The 24,617-nt window shown below is 38.6% G+C and overlaps 1 protein-coding gene across 1 annotated transcript in view; it reads left to right on the forward strand.

Annotated features, from left to right (window-relative positions):
• The window catches only part of LOC126190619 (C-factor-like), a 49,784-nt gene that overhangs the window by 17,838 nt on the left and 7,329 nt on the right, over positions 1–24,617 (forward strand). Inside the window, exons 3-4 of the mRNA XM_049931036.1 lie at positions 6,044–6,237; positions 14,057–14,206. Coding sequence (XP_049786993.1) covers positions 6,044–6,237; positions 14,057–14,206 — 344 coding nt within the window. The remainder of the gene's footprint in view (positions 1–6,043; positions 6,238–14,056; positions 14,207–24,617) is intronic.

Raw genomic sequence — 24,617 nt, forward strand, 5'->3', positions numbered from 1 at the left:
AGACTTACCTTGGGGGGAAAAAGGGACAGGTATACACTCGCACATACACACATATCCATCCGCACATATACAGACACAAGCAGACATATAGCGAAAGCTTGAAATTTGTGTGTGTGTTTGTGTGTTTTTTGTCTCTATCAACGTACCAACGATTTCGTTTGGTAAGTTACAGAATCTTTGTTTTTAAGGGTTAACTAAGATGTTTTCAGTCACAGAAGACGTTTCAGTTAATATTACAAGGCTTAGCAGTAATGCCTAATGTGGCTATTAACAAATGGCATATCCTGAAGAATAGCCAACAGAGAAGTCAAAACATGGACTGTGTAAGAAAAAATTGAAGAGGAACATGATATGACCTAACATTGTAGGAAATTTTGAGTTGAGGTGCAGATATTTACACACATTTTGAAACAATAATAGATATTAAATTTTAAGAGTTTAGTGACCATTTTTGCTGGGCATACATAAGTTAAGTCTTGATCATGATTGTTTTTTATTGCTTTCACATGACCTTCCACAGTTGGCCAATCATCTTTGGATGTCTACTGAAAATGGTACAGTTCTCATCAGTCACCTGTTAACATGAAACATCAGTGTTAACAGAGCATCTGGTGGCAAATGACAAATTGTCAACACCACGCTATCTTAAAAATCTACCAAAGTGGTCACACACAAGTTTTGTGACACCTTGTAGCATGAGTCGCGGCATTACGATGGCATCACATGCTGTTCAATGTACCACTGTCTACTGAATCACACTTATAACACTTTCCTGGCAATAATCATTACATTTCCATCTGAATCCACCCACCTTCGTCACACACTTCTCCCATCACAACTTTATGTTTTTCCTTTTTCTTTCTTGTGCATGAGAATAACTTACCCAATCAAATATCCTCTCAGAAAACTACTCTACTGCCCGCAGCACAATTTCTTCCATCCTTTTCACTCCCCAAACTCACACTTTGTTACCCAGTCCCCCCTATAACCACCTAACACTTTCACTCATCCATTTCCCATTCCCCTAATACAATCCGTACTCCAATGGACACCTGCTCCATGTAACTGCACCAGTTCAGAAAAGTATCCCTTTCCCTGGCTAAAACCCAGTCCCATATCCTATTCCTTAAATGCTGCCCCCCCCCCCCTCCTTCCAAATGACATAATGATAAAAATCCCCTTCTTTGGATTCCATCCCTCTTTTCCCAGTGACCATCACTTCTACATTTTCTGTCGGTCCCTATCCCCCAAACATCTGGTACTGCAGAAGCACCTCTTCATGCTACGGGCATCTCAGAACCACTTCTACTGCCTCCACAAGATGCTGTTACTATGCAATGCTTACTGCATACATTGCACGGATGAAACTGAAACCTTTGCACTCCAGCAGCCAGAAACACATTCCAGACAACAACTTCATAAACCATCCAACCTACTGACATCCTACTCCCACCTAGGGGCACCACTATACATCAACACCTATCCCCCCCCCCCCCACAAGTAACCCCCTCATCAACCCCACGTAACACCCAGACCCTGCCTAGCTGGTCTTTTCAATTTACCACAGTCTCCAAAACTCCCTTCCAACACTCCACACAATCCAGAAGCCAAGCAAACCAAAGCACTGTTGTTATTTCCCCCAAAAACTTCAGTCCCACTGAAGTTTCAGTCCTATCCAAAGGCCTCACTTTCAGCTCCATACCCACATTTAGCCATGCTGGACTTGTCAAAGATCTACTCTCCTTCTCCTGATCCCTGCAGTGGAAACACTTCTTTGCCAGCAATCCCTCTAACCATTTGGTTGGCAGAATGAAACTAATCCTAACATTGATCCTTGACTCTCCAAGTTCATACCACTATCCAACCATGACCCTCCCTCTACCTATCCCTCATAACCACTCCATGTCACCTTCCAATAATTCTTTACCTCGAACTTCGCCTCACCATCCTTTCCCAGGTCCCTTCCTAAAAACACTAACCTTCCAGCAGAAGAAAGACCAGCCATACACAATATTAAAACAGATCCCGACCTAATTGTCCTCCCCACAGACAAAGGCTCCACCACTTTTGTGATCAGTATCAGTGACTAACATGCACAAGGCCTGCACAAACTGTCTGACTCCTCCATCTACAAGCTCTGCCACTGTGAGCTCATGCCAGAAGTCCAACAAAACCTCAAATCCTTACTGCAATCCACAGGCCCTTCCCAGAACCTCTTCCCTGAGTCCATCTCCCTCCTCACCCCAATGACACCATGTGCATCCATGCTCAAAATTCACCACGAACCCAACAATCCTCGACACCCCATTGTAGCTGGCTATTGTGCTCCAATTGAAAGAATTTCCACTCTATTTGACCAATACCTCCAACCATTGTTCCAAACCTAGCCTTCCACATCAAACACTACTTCCCCTTCACTGACTCTCCATCAGAGATATTAACCATTTCCTTCACCAGCTCTCTATCAAAGATACTAACCACTTTCTTCACCAACATTTCATCTATCCAACTGTTTACCTCCCTGATCCCTACATATAAACTCCCTCATGTCCATGGCCTTACCGCTACTGAAAATTACCTCTCACAGTGTCCTTCACACTCCAAACCCACTACCTCATTCCTTATACTCCTTACCAACTCTATCCAGACACAGCTATTTTTCCTTTGAGGGGAAGACAAAAAAGCAAGTAAGTATACAGCACACCCACTGGCATCTGCACAGCACTCTCCTACGACAACTTTTTTAGCACCATTTAGAGGAAAACTACCTAAATTCCCAGAACTTCCCAACCCTTGGTCTGTTTCAGGTTCATTGATTACATCTTCATGATCTCGATGATGCAGGCCAAGATAGCTTATCCTCGAGCTTCCTCAACCCCAGCAACTTCTCTCCCATCTACTTCACCTTGTCCTCCTAAACCAAATGTGCTACCTTCCTGGATGTTGACCTCCACCTCTCTGATGGTTTCATCCACACCTCTGACCACTTTAAACCCACTAATCACTAACAGCACCTGCATTTTGGTGACAGCCTTCCCTTACACTCCAGAAATTCCCTCCCATATAGCCTGGCCACACATGGGCTACATATATGCAGTGACAAGAACTCCTTTGCCCAATATGCTGAAGATCTAACAAAGGACTTCACAGAGAGGCACAACCCCTCAAACCCATTCTGCAAACAGAATTCCTGTGCCATATCCTACTGCACCCTAATCTTCCCGCTAACCCAAAGATCAGCTGCAAGGGAGCACCCTCTCTCATCACCATCTCCCTAGACCAGGAGAACTGAACCATATCCATTGTCAGGGCTTTGATTTTCTATCATCATGACCTGATATGAGGGACATCTTACCCAGAATCCTTCCCACTCCTCCTAAAGTGGTGTTCTGTCACTGCCCAATCTCCACAACATCCCTATGCCACTCTCACTCCCAACCTCTTGCCATAGGGACCATATTCCTGCGGAAGACCCAGGTGCAAGACCTGCCCAATTGACCTACCCAGAATTCCTACTCCAGTCCTGTCACAGGCACATCACACCCCATCAGAGGCCGGGTCACTTGTGAAAGCAGCCATGTCATAAACCAACTCTGTTGTAAACACTATACAGGTATTTACATTGGTATGGTTACCTATCAGCTGTCCATCAGTGGCCACTGTCAAAAATGTTGCCACAAACAATCTTGATCACCCAGTAGCACAACATGTATGTGAGCATAACCAGGTCAATTTCAGTGGCTGCTTCACAATGCAGGCCATTTGGATCTTTCCCTCCACCGCCACTTTCCCTGTACCATGCAGATGGGTTATTATCTCTGGAGCATATCCTTTGCTTCCACAATTGTCCTATCCTCAGTCTCTAGTCACCCATTGCCCCTGCACCCTCCACCCAACAGTTTCCCTGTCTTCCATCCTATCATCCCCTCCCAATTCACATCACCATGTCACCTTGTGCACTGCTCCCTACCAGCTCCAACACCCATGTATCAGACACATAGCCCCTGCACCTGCCACCCAATCCTCTGGCATTCCTTGATTACAAACTAGCTGCCCCCCTGTAAGCTACTAGCCACTCACCCCCAACAATGTCACCCTCTACCCATCCCACCCAATACTTCCCCAACTCCAATCTAGCCTGCCTGCCAAAATGCACCAGTGGTGTTGTGCATCCAGTCGGCTCCTTGTAGGGGCATAGAGGTGTGTGTGTGTGTGTGTGTGTGTGTGTGTGTGTGTGTGTGTGTGTGTGTGGTGTTGTGCATCCAGTCGGCTCCTTGTAGGGGCATAGAGGTGTGTGTGTGTGTGTGTGTGTGTGTGTGTGTGTGTAGGCTTATGCTTCTCAGCGAGTGATCTCCTTTTCTTCTAAAATATTTTAAGCTACTTGTTCCTGACAAATTACATTACACTCATTCACAGGGTGGAAATAATCACACAACTACTAAACCCAGTTTGTAAAATAGCAGCCCGTTTCATGTGGTTACTAGTATATGAACAGTCTTGAATGCTCCACCCAAATACGTTCCCCAGGTAATGTTGCTTCCAATAGGAGAACTTCCATGACTTAGTTTGGAAAGATAGCAGGAAAATAACCGATGTTTGTGTCATTCCTGAAAGAGAACATGGATGGCTAGCGTAAAGGTGAAAGCTTGTGATAAGTAGAATCCAAGTTTGAAAAATTGTGTGAAGAAAATTCTCATTTATCAGGATATATTCATTACAATGCAGATTAGGCATTTCTGCATAGATAACACCTTATGTCATTGCATTTCACCAATTTCAGCCCAACTTATTATTTCTGTTTTATTTGAATGAATTTAACTCAACTTCTAAAGATAACTTGCCTGTTTCTATTATGAACTCCTTCCTCCTGCTGAGTATAGTTTAGCTAGCTATAAAGTCTTCAATTATCATCCATTTCAGTAAGTCTCTCCTGACCCATGGTTCTGGTTGACTTTTCCGTAACTCTTCCCATTTCTTAAACCTCACCAGTCCTCTTCTTTCATTCTGTTTCCTTTCCCTTCCACACTTCTTCCAGAACGAGGAGCCACTGACACTGAAAGCTTGTGTATTTCCACATATTTTATGTGCTTTCTCCTGCTGCTGTTAGGTAAGATGATTTTCTATCCGTCCATATTAAATCTATAAAATGAGTCCTACTTGAGATTTCAGTCAGTTTCCTCTGTTCGCCCAGTGACAGAAGCTACTTTTGTACTTAAATGACACCAGTTTTCCAAATTTATTTCTTGTCCCATTAATTACAAAGCAAAAAGTCTTATTTCTTATGTAAAGTCAGAATTATTCTTCAACATATCAATAAATGGATATTTGTAATCAGTAGAATGAACACTGTTAAATCGTCAATTTTTTGTAAAGGTAATAGGCCCTACATCATCAAGTTACACACACACACACACACACACACACACACACACACACACACACACACACGAGTTAAGTGTACGATTCCTGTTGGTTTTGTGACTGTAGCGTTATGTGGTAACTTGAGGTTTTTTTTATTATTGATAATATTTGTTTTGGAATGGTGCAGTCTTTTGCATTGTTATATATTTAGCTTGTCTCTGCCCTTAATTCCCTTTTTCCCACAGTTGCCCCATTAGTTTCATTTTATTTTTGGAGTGAGAAGTTCTTGTGCCAGTTTTATTTTTGTTCGCATTTGTCGTCAAGTGCATGTAGTGATGACATCGTCAACATTTTATATATGTTGGAAGTAGGTGTTTCTGCCATATTTATGATTTCACAGGTCAAAGCAGTCAGCTGGAATTGGATGCTCCCCTAATGCCCAACTTGTAAATAGTTTACCTTTGCTCAATTGTGAGCTAAAGAAGCTAATGCTGAAATTTTCAGCTTTGAATCTGATTTGTCTCCTAATTAAAGTACATTAATATCAAACTAATAACAATAACGTAAAAAAAGGTTTCAAATTCTGTTTTTCTGACAATAATTGAAATTGAAAAAACTCTTATTAAAATATGTACTGCAAATGTGTTGCTGTCAAATAGTTAATATGTTCTTGTAATTTCAGATGTTACAGATTTTTCCAGCCTAGGGGGGTTTGCAAAAGATGTTGAAGGAATTGTTGGTGATGAAGGCCTAAATCTGTTAATAAATAATGCTGGAATAAGTGGAAACAAGACTGCTAAACTAGCAGATCTTAAAGCAGAAGAACTTGCTGAAATATATAAAACCAACACAATTGCTCCCATCCTGTTGACCCAGGTAAGAAACTTTTTTTTATATCTGGTGGACAATCTTAGCATAAATGGTCTAGTTAGTATTTATGACACAGTATTGTAGTGATATGTATCCTGTAACTACAGAACTAGTTTGTCACCATAATTATCTCTACATGACTATGCTCATCATTAGTTTCTACAAAAGCTTAGTAGTATCAGGGACATACAACTTTATACTTGTTTCAGCTAAGTGATGGCAAAAAGGTTGTTTGTACAAAATTAAACTGTGAAATTTAATGTTGGTTGTTAGTTTACTTGTGCAATGAATGAATGGACATATTTTGCACTGTGCATTATAGCCAAAAATTACATTGTCATTCCCCCCCGTCCTCCCACCAACTTCACTGTCTTTACATATTTTTGCCAGAATGTGTAAATCCAGAACGTTGTAACACCTTCCTAGTTCCTTGTGTGCCTCATCCCTAATGATCTAGAAATGTTAGTTACAAATCCCCTACTGGAATGCCCTCAATTAAAGATACTGCTTTGTTTTTGTGGTTATCATAGGTATAGTCTATTGGATAATACTGAATGATATTTAATTATGAAAGCTCTACTATGAGTGCAAGACTTCAGTGAGTACTCGAAAGACAAAATTATACACTACATTAGTATTTCCTGACTATTTCTACAACAAAAGCAATATGTATGTGATCATGCTAGCTACCAGCCTTTTTTTTAGATGCAATACTTATGCATTTATTGCACTTGATTTACCCCCAATATGTCTCCTTGAAACATTATTTTAACTTTGTGTATACATCTCTCAATACATTTACATCAAGCTTGTGCTTTTGTTTCTCCACATAGCTGTAAGGCAAAGATCAAACCCGCTCAGTAATCAGAGATGTTACATCCTACAATAACTCCCTTTGTAGTTAGAATTACATATAAACTTTTTCTTCTTCCTTTAAAAAATTCTTCCCTTCATCTGTTCCTTTCTTTCTGTCTGTTTTACTTTTTATTACTTCATCTTTCCTTCTTCCCAATACATTCTTCCAGTTATCATTTGACTGCAATGAATATTTCTCAGCTCTGTTGTTCTCACTCTCTTTCAAGTAAAACCAGCCTGTTACAAGTGGGTCTGTCTGTAGAATACACATATATTTGTGTATCCTTTTTAATTAAGAGTGGTGAAGTGCCTGCTACATTTCTGCTCGGGAAAACAGCTATGGAAGTAAGAAACAGTTAGACAAAGCTTTTGTTGTTGTAATTATGAAGTACAGACCTTTATTCTCAGTTGCACCATACATTTTCTGAAAGCGAGTCCCCCTTCTACCCTTAATTCTACCGCTTGATCTGTTCTAACAAACAAACAAAATGTCTGTAATTACCACCACCACCTTTGCCCTGTCCCTTAATTTATTTTTCAAATCTCACCTCCTTCAGGCACTGGCTTCTGTCTATCTGATTTATCCCACTCATTTGTATATAGATATTGCGGAAACTCAATCCAGCATCAATACCAAGTGACTAAAACCACCTTCTGCGGTTTTCAGTAGTTCCTTTTCTTTATAGAAATTGACCTAGTCAAAACATTGGCATCTATGGAAGGAATCTGACCATTCAGCCAGCTGCTTAATATGTCCAGTTGCTAAAAATAGCCATTTTTTTCTGTAGAGCATGTGATACTATTAATCTCAAGGGTACTCACACCAGCCTGCATCATATGACAAGCAAACAGCCCTTTTCGTAAACAATATTCTGAAATGCCAAACTAACCTGCACAGAATAGTCATGGATTTTGAAGCTAGAATTATATTCAAATTTGGTTACTTTACTCTTACAAAATCTTAACTGTGACCTGCCCCTGATCAGAACTCCATTAAACAGGAACTTAAATTCTTCAACAGACTAGATTCCATCACTGATTTAGTCCAACTTAAAAGAACTCTCTTCAGTTGAGTCACCCTCCAGATGTTAGTGGCTTCCATCTGAGCAGACTTAATATGTCAATGCAAAAAAGATATTGTCATTTCAGGATCAATGACCCAATTCACTGCTACTAAGACCATACAGAAAATATGCTATGGAACTATTTTCAGTCAACAGAAGAATGATTTTTAACCCTTTTTAATGATAGTTCTCTTTTTTGTGGATGGCTGTCATTGGCCATTCAAGTGGCCAGCTTCTCAACTGTAGGTGATGACTGTCAGCCAAGGATTTTCCATTCTCCTGTTGCTATCTCACATCTACATTTATGCCACTTATCCTGTCTCATTATGTACCTGCTAGCCAAAAACATACAAACATAAACACAATAACATATTACCATAAAATTAATCATTCATCACTGGTCTGTTCTTGAGACTGCAACAACTCTTTTTCATGACTGTGACTCTCCACTTTGGTCCATCAGAAAGTGTGACACAATAGTGAGGAAGAGATTTCAATGCGAAGTCCGTTTACATTGTCCCCATATGGGATTTTTTGTTGCAACTTACTAGTAATACTTATAGCTTGCCCTATGGAGTTGTTAGAGATGGAATGTGCAACTGAAATAGATTTTCTAATTTGAAATGTTCCATGTGGTGAATGGAATTATGTGTAAAGGACCTACTTTCAATATGGAAACCTCTGGTAATATTCTGCTTGCTACATGTTATACCATACAGTTGGCCCACAAAAGCTTAATCGAAATACAAAATTCAAGACGCACTTATATAGAAGTTACTCTGAGTTTCTTTTAAACATAATTCAAACAGTCAATTATTTCAAACTTAAAAAAACTAAAATTTTATCATCCGAGACATTGTATCTGTAATGCAACCGTATGAGGCTCACCATGTAGATTCTTATCATGAATGACTGACTTAAACATGCTCCTCACAAAGACTAATAGTTAACACACGTTATCTCAGCCAACTACTATTGACTGGCTGCTCCAGAGTGTTCTGAGCAATGCTCACAAGTGCTAAGAAAGCCCCCTCTCATAATAAAAAAATCAGTCATAACTTTCATAATTGTAATCTTAAACAGTTGTCAAAATTTCCATGGTTACGGAGGTTTTCAGAGAATATGGATTAATGTGAAGCTATTACTTAAATAAACATAAATACTGTAACTTTTTAAATAGAGCTGGTTATAGACTTTCTCCTCCAAATTTGTGTAATTATAACATACCGTACCTTGAAGTATTACATTTTCAGAGTTAAAAATTGGCACAGCTTCATGATTTTATGAGGTGTAATCCAAAATTTTTGGGTCTGGTGCTGCCATCTGGAAAGTAGGAGTAGTAGATCTTTGCACCGCTAGGTGGTGAGAGCTGCGTATCTGATGAGTCAGTGTGCGGAGTGGCATTTAGCTGGGAGGACATGTTGCGTGTCCACTGTGATTTCTGTAATACTCTGTGTTTGGTGTGTGGCAATTTTACAATGGATTCATGAACAGAACAGTGCGTGTGTATCAAATTCTGTGTGAATCTCAGGAAAAGTGCTACGGAAACCCTTTCAATGATTAAACAAGTGTTTGGGGGCAGAGCATGAGCTTTATGTGTGTTTTTGAGTGTCATGCTCAGTTCAGGGTAGGCAGTACAGATGTCGAAGATGATGCTCACACTGGAAGGCCCATCAGCCGCACAACACCAGACATTGTTGCCAAACTTCAACAATTCGTTCATGCGACATTGAACCATTCAAGACATGTGTATGAAATGGGCATTGGTTATGGAACATGTCAACGACTGTTGATTTATGAATTGGGCACGCATCATGTCACCGCAAAATTTGTGCCAAGGATCTGAACTGCCGATCAGAAGACACAGTGTGTTGAAGTGTGCACGGACATTCGTCAGACCGCATCTGACCTTCTTGTCACGGGTTATCATTGGCAACAAGAGCTGGATTTATGATTATGACCCAGAGACAAAGCAACAATCATCCCAGTGGAAGAGTGCAGGCTCTCCAAGACCCAAAAACGCGAGACAGGTGAAGAGCATGATCATTGTTTTCTTTGATACCAAGGGAATTGTGCACAAAGAATTCATCCCACCCAACCAAACAGTGAATTCCGCGTACTACTGTGACATTTTGCGATGGCTCTGTAGAAACGTGCGGCAATGACGGCCCAAACTTTGGCATCAAGGAAACTGGCTGCTGCATCACAACAATGCGCCCTGTCACACGTCCTTGCTCACCAGGATCTTTTTGGCAAAAAACAACTTGGCGGTTTTACCCCACCAACCATACTTGCCAGATTTGACACCTTGCGACTTCGCGCTATTCCCAAAACTGAAACTCAAGTTGCAAGGCCATCGGTTCAACACTCGAGAGAAGATTCAAGAAGCATTGTTGGCGGTGATAATCACCCTCAAAGAACAGGACTTCCAGAAAATGTTTGACCAGTGGCAGAAGTGTTGGGATCAGTATGTATGTGCAGATAGGAACTACTTTGAGGGTAATGGTGACCATTAGTCCAAAGGTAAGTTTTTCAACAGATGGCAGCACCAGCCCCAAAAATTTTGGATAGCACTTGGTACATGTCAAATATTATGATGACATGCCTAATCTCTAAGTTAATCAAAAGGGATTGTCAGTCTACCTTGTTTTTGTGATTTTCTACCAGAATTTCTATTTATTTTATGATTTTGAAAAATAATAAAAATGCTTTAAAATTGACTCCAAGACAAGGTTTTTTATATCAACTATCAAACCTTGTAATGCTATGCAATTGCTAAACATGTTTGGGAATTAGATATGGATGCTAATCTCTTCCCAATCTCCTTCTCCCCTGTCTCCGTTCACCACCTCCTCCCTTTCTCTTCCTGCTCCTTCACCCTGTCTATGTCCATTACTCCTCCCCTCCCCCCCTCCTCCTCTCTGTCCATCACCTCATCTCCCCTCTCTCTAGCCTTGAGCCTTGTTTATTGTTATTGCAAATGAGACCTTGATTGGAATTGAAGTTGCTTGAAATGAATGAGTAAATCAGATGGGATCATTGGTATATGGTGTGTGAGAAAGACCTCTGGCTGTTGGATATGTGAGGATTGTAGCTTCATTGACAGTATTTTGCATGGTTTTAATCTGTGAACAAGTAGGATTACAAAGATTCATACAATTAGATTGCATAGTAATATTCCAGTCTTAAGCCACTAAGCAATACATACAACTTCCTGTTTTCTGTTGAGACTGACTGCAAGGAAGAAAACAAAACAGCACTTTGTTGTGCAAACAATTTTTGTTTAAAATTATATATAAGAAAAAATAATATATGTGGAAGAAACAATTTGTCTAATGATTTAAATGCCCCATTACCATACTTAAAACTGACTGCAAGAAAGAAAACAAAACTACATCTTTCATGACACAGCAAAAAATTTTCTTTTCATAGTCAGTTTTAACAGAATATTCATACATTGTTGTTTAAAAAGAGTTTAGCTTATTTCTGTGTAAATGTTTATTAGAATACCATTTAAAAACTTGAAGTAAATTGGTGAAGAACTTCTTCAGATGTTTGGTAACAAAAAGTCTTGTCATTATGTAGTAGTATAGATTACACATATTATTCAATTTTCAAGTTTTCAGTTATTGTTTTTAACACACTTCAGAATTATGTAAACATCAGTTTTCTTGGAACCTACTACGTGAGTTGGTGGCATACTCAGGACACTGTACTTTTACATAAATCTAAACATAACAAACTAAAGTTTGTTACATAACAAAGATCTTAGTGATATGGTGTAAAAAAAATGCTGTCCACCGGTACCAGGTTACAGCTTGTGTGGTGGGAGGCTGGGGAAGTGCTACAGGGTGGTAATGCTTACTGTGTCTGTGGCGTTCAGCAAACCACACTTGCCTCGTGGGTCATGCCAAATAGTGAGCACCTCTGGGGCTTCAGCATTCATTGGCTGAACCTTCAGTGAACACCATGTGATGTGGTGGTGGAACATTGTGTGACACAGAGAACTGGAATCTTGGTTTAACTAACCATATCTGAAAGAGGGTAGAAAACTCTATTAAAAAAAACCTAAACCTCAAGGTATGGTGCATGCCAATGGGGTGGGTGGCTGTGGAAACAGAAGAGTCATTAGTGGATAACCTTAGGGGAAGCCGCCATACCTCAGTTGTATAAGACTCACACAGGAACTGGTGTCTTTGTCTTGGTGGACTCTTATTTCCCTAGCTCTATCCATTGGTTCAAGTCACATGTGGAGGAACTACTACTATTAACACAGGGAGGATAAATCTGTACTTGTCTCTAGGAGAAACATTTTAAACTATCCAATGCCCCTGAGCTGCATGCCTGCATCCTTCACAATTAAGATTACCTTAATTGAATGAGAGCTACAGAAGTGGCTATGTTTATAACCATTCCTTGCTTCTGTGTCTCACTACCAGCCTGAAAGCAGTCACTTCGTCAGTACATGAGTGTCATGGGTTGACAATATGTTCTACCCACAGATTTACAAAACATTGTTTTTGTGAAACACAACTACCTCTTAACTCACATGAAGTGTTGAGTGCTGAAGGGATCTCAAATTGATTCTATATTTCTAGATTTCCAGAAGCTTCTGACACTGTACCTCACAAGTGGCTTGTAGTCAAATTGTGTGCCTCAGTTATGTGAATGGATTCGTCATTTCCTGTCAGAGAGGTCACAGTTTGTAGTAACTGGCAGAAAGTCTTCAGGTAAAACAGAAGTGATTTCTTGCATTCCCCAAGGTAGTATTACAGGCCCCCTGCTGTTCCTTATCTGTGTAATGATTTAGGAGTCAATCTAAGCAGCTGTCTTGTATATTGTCTAGTAAAGTCATCAGATGATCAAAGTAAATTGCAAAACAATTTAGAAAAGATATCTGTACGGTGCAAAAATTGGCAATTGCTTCTAAATAATGAAAAGTGTGAGTTCATCCACATGAGTGCTAAAACGAACCTTTTAAATTTTAGTTTGTGATAAATCAGTCAAATCTAAAGGCCATACATTCAACTAAATGCCTAGGAATTACAATAGTGAATGATTTAAATTGGAAAGAACAGATAGAAAGTGTTGGGAATCCGAACCAAACACTGTGTCTTATTGACAGAACACTTAGAATATGCAACAGATCTTTTAAAGAGACTGCCTACGCTAAGTTTGTCTGTCCTCTTTTGAAGTACTTCTGTGGGATGTGGGATCCTTACCAGATAGGATTAATGGAGTACACTGAGAAAATTCAAAGAAGAGCTGCACATTTTGTATTATAGAGAAACAGGAGAGAGAGTGTCACTGACATATACAGCATTTGTGGTGGAATAATTAAAACAAAGGCATTTTTCGTTGCGGCAGAATCTTCTCATGAAACTTCAATCATTAACTTTCTCCTCCAAATGCAAAATCTTTTGTTGACACCAACCTACGTAGGGAGAAGCGATCATCATCATAATAAAATAAGGGTAATCAGGCCTTGCACAGAAAGATATAGGTGTTCATTTTCTCTGTGCAGTGTTCGACATTGGTGTAATAGAGAATTATTGTGAAGGTGGTTCAATTAACCATCTGCCAGGCACTTAAGTATGATGTAGATGTAAAATTCAGTGATTTGTTCGCTCCATTTTTCAACCTGTATTTCATGAAAGGCTTTTAAATACTGCATTGTTCTTTGACGATACAAGTGTACCACTGAAAAGCCTAAACTCTTCTGTAATAATACAAGAGATGGATTGTGTTTATAGCCATTTGTGTGTTACAGAAGTCTGCAGATGGAATTTCTTTCATTTGGTTTGTATTTTTCCTTTTAAATGGCCATTGAGTGCATAACAACTACCAAACAATAGATTATAATCTAAATGACATTTAGTTCTAAATTTTTGGTGACACTGTTGCAGGCTCTGGTTCCACTCTTGAGGAAAGCTGCAAGCCACAATGCATCTGCTCAGCTGGGTATTGGGAAAGCTGCCATTGTCAATATTAGCTCTGGCCTTGGTTCAGTGTCACGAAACACTTTTGGAGGATATTATGGTTACAGAGAGAGCAAGGTGCTGTGCACTTCTATTAGTTTTACAATAAGCCTACCTTATTACATTCACTTGTAAGCTTTCCTGATCCTTGTACAGCAAGCATTTCTTTGTAGACCAGAAGAACTACTTTGTACCAGTAATGTTCGTTTGCAACAGATTGCACTGCCTGCTGTCAGGCCTACAGCTGCTTTTGAATCATCCAAGCAACAGTTTATTAGCAAGCTTCTGCTATGTTTCAGAAATGTTGCTTTGTTTATACATGATAATGAGGTTGTGCCCATGGGCAAAAGTGACCTACTTCGAAAGTGACCTGCTGAAACTCTACGTGAGTCGGAGTAGTGTCCTGCAGATACAGATTGCAAGTTTAAATATCAACATACACTGCTCTCTGAAGACTACACAATAGATAGGAGATGAAATGTCAAACAGAAATCACTTGTAATGCTGTTACGAAATATAAGAATGTCCTCAGCAGTGCAGATTTTAAACTTGCTCTCAGAATTTGATTTGTAAAATTTGCAACCTGTTCACCATTATTATGTGGTTATAAGGTAGTCCCACTATTGTTGACTTCTCAGAATCTCATGACAGAATAAGTAGCACGTAAAAGAGTTCTCTGAAACGTAACTAAAGACCTTAAATTGTTACATGCTGCAAAGAGAAGAAAACCTATTTCTTTGGGTGACCTTATGTAAAATCCAAAATGCTGGTACTAAGTTGCTCTTAGATGGTAAAATAAAAGGCTAAAGAAATAGAGCCAGAATATGATATCTTGATTGGAGAATATAAAAAATTGTCAACTACTAAACTCCTTCTATACTTGACAGTGAACAAAGATAAGATGAATCATGTGATAACAAATGGATATGCATACAAAGAAGGAAAAGCTAACTCTACAGTATAGAAGAAATGGTCAGGGAGAAATATCTTTAATCTGCCTTTAAAAGCCTAACGACTCAGTAAGACATTTTGCTTCCACAGGTATAATATTAGAGTTGTGCAGTTAACACTTTTTTCTGTCATTAGACTGTAGTAGCGGTCATTTTTCCTTGTCCAGAATTTTTGAATGTATAAAGTAACCACATGCATGCAAAACCAGTTATTAACTTTCATTAATATGTCATTTACAATTTCTTTTGCCAATGCTTCTATGGCATGACAGTAATACTCGCCCTACCTGAAGAAACATCCTCTAATTTGTACCCATGTGTGGCATCATTCTGTGAATTACACAAATAACCTTGTATAGTTGGCACTGGCAAGCTTTTTCTGATGTAAGAATTGATCCAGATGTGTACTGTATTTGTATTCAATAAGATTCTAATTTGTCTAACAGAATATTAGAATTGACAAAACCAAATGCCTTGGATAACTCACAGAAGTTCTCAATTGTATTACCGTATTTCATCACTGAAAAATGCTGTGTGCCAGTCAATGTATGAATAACTGCCTCAGCAGAATAACTCATTTAAAATCCAAATTAATGTTACCTAAACATCATCTACAACAGCGTTCATTTTCTGATTGTACTGTTCCTTCCACATTAACATGAGAATGAGTGACCACCCAAATAGGCTCTTTGGAAAGCTGATTGTCACCCTAATATTTGATGCTACACTACAAGGGAAAATGCTTGATGTGCTACAGGGCACAACTGCCACAACAACAGAAGTAAAAAAAAATTATGATACAGACAATGGAAAGTCCAGAATGGAATAACAACAGTGTTATGAAAGGATAGATACCTATGTGGTGAGTAGCATGGTGACCAGTGTCTCTAAGCTGGCCAGAGGCAGTAGTCGTGTGACCTGTGAATGTGTGTGTGTTTTCTATTTTGGGAGAAGGCTGTTGTCAGGAAGCTTAAATGATTAACAGTCCTTTTGTAATGCCTGTCTACAACTCAGTGTCTGCTCTAGACAGGGTGAGTCACTAACTATTGCCACCAAGAATAACTCCGAAAGTATGATAGGAGCTGAAAAGTTTGTGGGACAAATGTTGTATGAGACAATAGGGGCCGTAATATGACATTGGTTTTTTTTGCTAAGTGAGGTCAACTTCATAGATATGAAGGTCAACTTTTTTTATGGGATACTATAGTTTGGTACTTATTTTCTGATAGCGGCTATTGAGACGAATCCAATGATGCATAGCACTGAGGTCTTGGAAGGTCAACGAAGGTCACAAAGGTGGCATGAACGTCCATTTACAGAAGGTGTTTGAAGTGATGACCATTGGTATCAATGCAGTACTGCAATCTTTTTATCATGGATTGAGTGGTATCTTAACACTTCAGCACTTATCGAAGCACATGCTCTGACAATTCTCTCTTGCATGTCTTCAGGTGTAGTTGGTACATCTTTATAAACAATGTCTTTTATCAATCCCCACAAGAAAAAATCTAGAGCTGTCAAGTCTGGCAAACGAGCTGGCCACGACACATCTCCTCCACATCCAATCCAATGATTTGGGAATTGTCTCTGCAACTCATTTCTAGCCATCAGCAAATAATGTGTCGGACATCCATCATGTTGATACCACATTCTGTTCCTTGTTCCTAAAGGTATTTCTTCCAATAACAGACCTAATGTTTCTTGCAGGAATGTGGTGTATTTCCTACCATTAAGATTTCCTTCAGTGAAATAGAGGCCTATAATTCTGTCCTCCAGAAGACCCACATCATACATGCACCGATCACGGTTTTTGGAGTGCAACTTGCCACAACAAACATGGATTTTCAGTTGCTCAATAATGTATGTTATGCAAATTAACATTTCCATGGTTCATGAATGTAGCCTTGTCAGTAAATAAAATCAAATTAATAAATGTGTCATCCCTCTGAATCTGAAGTTGAGCCCATCCACCAAATTCAATGCAATGCAACAATCCGTACCAGTTAATTCTTGGTGGAGACTGATATGGTAAGGATGATACTTATGGCAATACATAACACGAACAACACTACTCTGGCTCATGCCAGATTCCTTTGCGATTTGACGTGAACTAACACAAGGAACTCGAACCACAGTGGCAAGACTACCAGTTTCCATTTCATCGTTAGTAGCTTTCCTTTGATGGATATGTTTCTGATGCATTAAAGATTCAGTTGTTCTCAATTTATCATACACATATTTAAATGTATGACGTGTAGGGTGAGTACGTTGAGGATATCTTTCATTGTATAAGTCTCTAGCTTTCCAATGAATTTCATTGGCATTCTCCATAAATGAGAAACATATCGACTTGTTCTTCAAAGGAATACATCATTCACATTCACTTGATTTGATGATACTAGTCTTACCGTTCCGATTAGTGTTGTATTGCAAAAACGTCGAATGGTGTTTAAATGTCAGTGGCATGTTAGATGGACACACCGTATTCAGCGAATATTTACTATGTGCACGATATACAAGAGAGAATCATCAGAGCATGTGCTTTGATAAGTGCTGATGTGATAAGGAATACCACTCAACCCATGATAAGAAGATTGCAGCACTGCATTGATACTAGTGGTCATCACTTTGAACACCTTCTGTAAATGGATGTTCATGCCACCTTTTGGACCTTCGTTGACCTTCAAAGACCTTACTCATACACATCATTGGATTTGTCTAGATAGCTGCTATCAGAAAATAAGTACCAAACTATAGCATCCCATTTAAAAAAGCGAAGTTGACCTTCATATCTCTGATGTGACCTCACCTAGTAACAAAAAGCCAATGTCATATTATGGCCCCCGTTGTCCCACAAACATTTCAGCTACTATCATACTTTCGGAGTTATTCTAGGTGGCAGTAGTTAGTGACTCACCCTGTATAGTGAGTAGCAATCTGTGTTTTTCATAACAGAATTAATGATACCCTTTTCCTTGTTGAGGGTCCAACTACTACCTCCCTCTAACCAGTCCTGTTGAGATACAGGATACTGTTATAGCTGTTGTTGATCATAGCAGGTGCTCCAACAATGCAAGCATCACAAATCAGTGGTCAACCTTACCACTTTTAAAAGGCTCTCTGTGTTTGAGCATGCTACTTTATAAAATGGCAAAGAGTGAATGCTGGGAAAGATATGTAGCCACTATAAGCACCATGTTCTATTTCACCTTTGGTTGCCAAGTGGCAACTTCTCAATTGGTATTGTTCTTACTGACCCTACACTTCTCAAAACATATTGCAGTGTACTTCCACTGAAGCAACTGCATCTTAGAATATTTCCCCCAGTTTGCAAATACACAAAAGGGAGTGGAGAATAACAATGTCTACTCACTTCACAATATTTTTAATGATATAATGTCCCTTTGTACAGCTAGAAACTCCTCTGCACTTTGGCTGTGTGCCACAACACTCATTTCCAGAATCAAATGCAGCAAAATTTAACTGTGGATAGCGAATGCTAAATCCTTACAATCTATAATTGCATTTAGCATTAGCATGATTCCACAACCCAGTGAAGGGAAGCCACAATTGACGCAGTCTTGAAACTGGCTAAAAACCCATATGAGAGGAACGCACTGAGAGTAATTAGTTTTCTTGAATGAAAGTATTTTAGGAAGGCCAGTCTACTACTGACTACTGAATTCACATATAGTCAACTACATAGGTGGCTTCTGAGCATCGCAACACCACATCACTGTCCTCTTTCATATGAGAAAAGGTGTTGTCTTAACATACTGCTACCATATCATCATCCTATTGTAAGGGTGAGGCATCAGTGGCCTGCTTCCAATCTTTAACTGGAGCTTTCACTCCCACTTGTCATATTGTGTTCATGTTGCTGCATCCCACAGTACTCCTCATGTCGTACACAGAAGAATGGGGTCTCACAGGGATCTGTGCTGAATTTGACCTATTTTCCAATTGTAATCAGTGGTCATATGAAGCCTTTGGGACCTATGATATCTATTCCTCTATGTTTGATGACATTTGTATTGATTACAGCTCTTCAGCTATGAGTTTCATGGAACACCAGTGGCATTACTCCATAAGGAAAGTGCGGTGTTGATCTGTCACCCATGGTTTGCAAATTTCCACTATCAAAACAGGTGTTACGTACATATCCTGCTATACTTTCCTTAATTGATTCCGGAAATTCCTTATGTACTAATTCAGTTTGATCAGATATCTCTTTTTGGATGACATAATTATTCATAGCAATTTCATCATATATCTGATTTGTAAGGCCTTCTATTGATCTCTGCAGACTTAGCCATACAGATATTTAATCCACTGGAAGCATCTTAAACAGCGATTATTTACTTTACATGAAAATTAATCAGAAAATTTATATTAATTTTTGCTGTAAGAACTGAAAAAGTGCTGCAAAATTTTAGAAGTGTCAAGTATTGTTTTCGGTGAGTTTGTTATGACTAAACAAGGATTTACAAGTGGTATAAGTGTTTCAAAAAAGGCTGTGAGGACATTGAAGATGACAAACACCCATGAAACATCATCGAACATCGAAATTGTGGGAAAAGTGAAAGAAAAGGTTATGAACACTCACTGAACCACAATCAGAGAAATTGCTGATGATTTTGGCTTGTCAGCTTACTGATGTCACGAAACTGATTCCAATGTTTTGCAGACGAATGTGAAGGTATGCTCACTGTGTTCTTCAGTTTTAAAGGCATACTGCATTATGAGTTCTTACCACAAGGTTAGTAAGGCTAGTAAGGAGTACTACTTTCAGATTCAACACCATTTGCATGCATGAGTCTGAAAAAAATGCACAGGTTTGTGGGGACATTATCCACGGCATTTGAAAACACTATATTCACCAGACAGTGTCCCATGCACCATTTTTCTGTTCCAGAAAATAAAGAAAACTGTAAAGAACCATCTTCCTATAAACATGAATGAGGTTAAAAACCTATCACAAAAAGAGCGGAAAGTTTTATCTAAGGTCGACTTCCAGAAGTGTTTTGGGAGATTAGAACAAGTACTGGGATTAATGTATAGTATCTATTGCAGATTATTTTGAAGGAGATAACATTGATGTAGACAAATAAATCAATTTCTCTCCAAAAATCAAAAAAATCCATTAACACACCACTAATGTAAGACTGTGTATCTTTAATGACTTCAAAGATATGAGGGTTTTTTGAAAAGTTCTCGGAATGGATAGTAAAAAAAGTACCTACATCACTGAAACTTTTTTTATTTTACAATGTAGTCTCCGTGTGGTTTAATGCACTTGGTCCAACAATGTTCCAGTGCCTTGACCCCATCTCGAAATTGACTTTCCTCCAGGCCTGCAAAATAGTTGTTAGCTCTGGCTATCAGTTCTTTGTTTGAAGTGAATCTTCATCCACCAAGAAAACTTTTCGGTTTTGACAAGAGATGGAAGTCTGACGAAGCCATATCAGGTGAATAAGGTGGTGCGGCAACAATTAATACCTTAGTTCATGTAATTTTGCCATGGTGACAGCACGTGCATGTGGGCGCATATTGTCTTGATTGGAAGATGACTTTCTTCCTTCCTAAAATTGGTCTTTTTTCAAGCATCTTTTGTTGCAATTTGTCCAGGAGGTTAGCATAGTATTCTCCAGTAATTGTTTGCCCAGTAGGGAGATAATCTACCAACAGACTGCCCTTTGCATCCCAGAACACTGATGCCATGACATTTCCTGCTGAAGGAATTGTCTTTGCTTTCTTTGGTGGTGGAGAATCAGCATGTTTCCACTGCTTTGACTGTTGTTTTGTCTCTGGGTTATAGTAGTGTACTCAAGTTTCATCTATGTTCACAAACCGGTGCAAAAAATCATGTATGTTTCTCCTAAAACATGTCAAACATTGTTCCAGTGCATCCATTCACATGCGTTTTTGATCCAGTGTCAAGAGTTGTGGCACCCATCTTGCAGGTAATTTTTTCATTTCTAATTCTTCAGTTAAAATATGGTATACCCTCTCAGATGACATCTGGCAAGCATGAGCAATTTCACACACTTTCAATCGGCCATCCTCCATGACCATTTTGTGCACTTTTGCAATGATATCTGGGGTAGTGACACATCTTGGCCAACCACTGCACAGATCATCATCTAAGCTCTCCCAACAAAATTTAAATTCATTTGTCCCCTTGGCAACAGTTGAATATGAAGGAGCAGTATATTCTGGAAATCGTCATGGATGTCCTCTGCTTTCATACCTTTCTTTACAAAGTACTCAATCGCTGCTCGAACCTCGATTTTTTTCCATCTTCGCAAATCACTACGCGGGAACAACACCAGAGCCACATCACTGCCACAGCTCTCTTCCAAGAGCAATGACATGGCACGTTTTTACAGGCAACAGTCCAATGAGTATCACATGAACAACTCATTGCACTAGCACTGACCTCTCATGATGATTCTAAGAACCTTTCAAACCGCCCTCGTAATTTTTGTTAGAGGTACATAATAACCCACAGAAGAATCAAGAAGTTTTCTCCTATTAAATTCTTGAAAAGTCATAACATTTTATTATTTGTCTACATAGGACCCTAAATTCTCTTAACTCTGTGTTAATTAGTTATCAAAGATTTCACATAAGCTCTTTCAGTTTTTGTATTCACATAGTTTTAAGTATTCTTTTTTAATACAATTTAGGGTAAAAGAGCACTTACACTGTCCTCGGCTGCCACATTGTATGCTGATGTGGGTAGCAATTCATGTGATGAATGATGGGAACTAAATACATTGAATGTTGAATTGATTATCAATAGCCAAGGAGAAAGCTCATTCATAATTTCCTGTGGTTCATAAATAAAGTTGGCTGGTATTTTGTTCCATCAAATTAGAATTTAACCACATTGTCAAAATTCTCAGCAAAATGGAAGTAAGGTAAACTAATAGGGGTCAATTCTAGTGTGCGATAAACTTATGGGTGCAATTGTATGCTAGAACTTACCAAAAAGTAACACATTCTGTAAGAACCTCGGAGTAACAGTAATAGTAAAATGTAGGAAACACAACAGACAGTAACAAGATGTAGCTAAAAATCACAAAAAAGTATGAAACATGGAATTGACAACTAGAATTGAGCTATATAGCTCAAGTACACAGAGTGATACCAAAAAAATTAAAACCTAAAATAAATCACACTACACATCTAATAAGAACTTATGAAAAGTAATAAAATGTGGAATGGACCACTTGAACTGAGTAGACAGAGCTGACAAAAAATAAATCCTAAAAGGAGTTATACCACATTTGGGAAAAACAGTCAAATATTTACAAGAACCCAAATTACAAATGTGTTTGCTACTTGTTTCACGCACAACAATTTAAGCTGTGCTCTTAAATTCCTGCTAACCACACCTTGGAAATCGTGACATATTTTGAATAAACAGCATAATTTATGCTAGTTATTAAGACAGACAACCACAGGTAACATTTAATATCGAACTGCTTACAGCTTTCACATCATAAACTTAATGACTTGCCATTCTATATTCATGAAGAGGCAAAGTTAGTTCTCTTTGCTGATGATACAAGTATAGTAATCACACCTGACAAACAAGAATTAACTGATGAAATTGTCAATACTGTCTTTCAGAAAATTACTAAGTGGTTCCTTGTAAACGGACTCTCACTGAATTTTGATAAGACACAGTACATACAGTTCCGTACAGTGAATGGTATGATGCCATTAATAAATATAGACCTTAATCAGAAGCATATAGCTAAGGTAGAATATTCCAAATTTTTAGGTGTGTCCATTGATGAGAGATTAAATTGGAAGAAACACATTGATGATCTGCTGAAACGTTTGAGTTCAGCTACTTATGCAATAAGGGTCATTGCAAATTTTGGTGATAAACATCTTAGTAAATTAGCTTACTACGCCTATTTTCACTCGTTGCTTTCATATGGCACCATATTTTGGGGTAATTCATCACTGAGGAATAAAGTATTTATTGCACAAAAGCGTGTAATCAGAATAATAGCTGGAGTCCACCCAAGATCATCCTGCAGACATTTATTTAAGGATCTAGGGATATTCACAGTAGCTTCTCAGTATATATACTCTCTTATGAAATTTGTTATTAACAACCAAACCCAATTCAAAAGTAATAGCAGTGTGCATAACTACAATACTAGGAGAAAGGATGATCTTCACTATTCAAGATTAAATCTAACTTTGCCACAGAAAGGGGTGAATTGTACTGGCACTAAAGTCTTTGGTCACTTACCAAATAGTATCAAAAGTCTGACAGATAACCAACAAGTATTTAAGAAGAAATTAAAAGAATTTCTGAATGACAACTCCTTCTACTCCATAGAGGAATTTTTAGATATAAATTAAAAAAATAAAAATAAAAGAAAATATTTAAAAAATAAAAAAACACAAAAAAATGAAAAAGTTGTTATATTAACTTAAGTATGTTGTTAAATTAACTTAATTGTGTCATGTATTGGAAAATTTGACTCGTTCCACATCATTACGAAATATCGTATTCATGATCCATGGAACTAGTATTAATCTAATCCATGGAACTAGTATTAATCTAATCTAATCTAATCTATGTCATGGCTCAAAGCTGAGAATTGGAATCACACACTAGAATTAACCCTTAGTTCCTCCCCACTGAGAACTCCACTTTTCTGTGGGTGACCCATTAATTTGTGTATTTAGTTTTAAGAATTTCAGCAGTTCAGTAATTTGTGATTACTTTTTTGTGCCACATTCGCCATTTTGGAATTTTGTGTGTGTTGCACCTTTATGTCTGGTATGATGCCAGTGGTCAAAGCTGACAGATGGAATCATACTCTAGAATTTATCCCAAATGGTTTATTGCAATAATGAACATATATCTTGGGCTACACTACACGTCAATGTATTATGGTACTCAAACATCTGTGTTGAAATTTGTTCGCTTCACCAGCTCACAATCGAATTGCCACATTCCAGCCTAACCTAGGCCTTGGGTTTCCTGTAAGTCAGCCTACCAGCACATCTAGGTTTTTACACCAACTCACACAACCAAATTGTCGTATTTCATTCTAACACAGGTCTCAGGCTACACTATAGGGCAGTCTGTCAGACCATTTAGCTTTCTTCCATTCTCCATAGTGAAAATAAATGTACTCATTTCATATCTTCCACTGGAAGATTATCATTAGATTCAGCAGTCTCATTAGCTACCATGTCCTATCACTCAGTTGTCTATGACTGACATCAACAAAATGCTAACATTGGCATGCGATGTGAGAGCCACAGACACCGTAAGTGTACTTTAGCCAAGACCTCACTTAATAGCACATTTTTTGTAATTTATCACTTTGAGTAAAAAAGTGTTTATAATTGGTGTGCAGAGCGTTTTTATGGTCATGTTTCTGTCAGTGATGGATTTCGTTAAGGTTGACGAAAATCCATTGTCATTCCAGAAAATAGGTTTGGAATATTACCTACCATGAAATAAAGGCTTTCTTAAGCATATTGAAGGCTGTAGTACA

The sequence above is a fragment of the Schistocerca cancellata genome, chromosome 1 (assembly GCF_023864275.1).
Source record: "Schistocerca cancellata isolate TAMUIC-IGC-003103 chromosome 1, iqSchCanc2.1, whole genome shotgun sequence".
NCBI classification, from domain to species: Eukaryota; Metazoa; Arthropoda; class Insecta; order Orthoptera; family Acrididae; genus Schistocerca; species Schistocerca cancellata.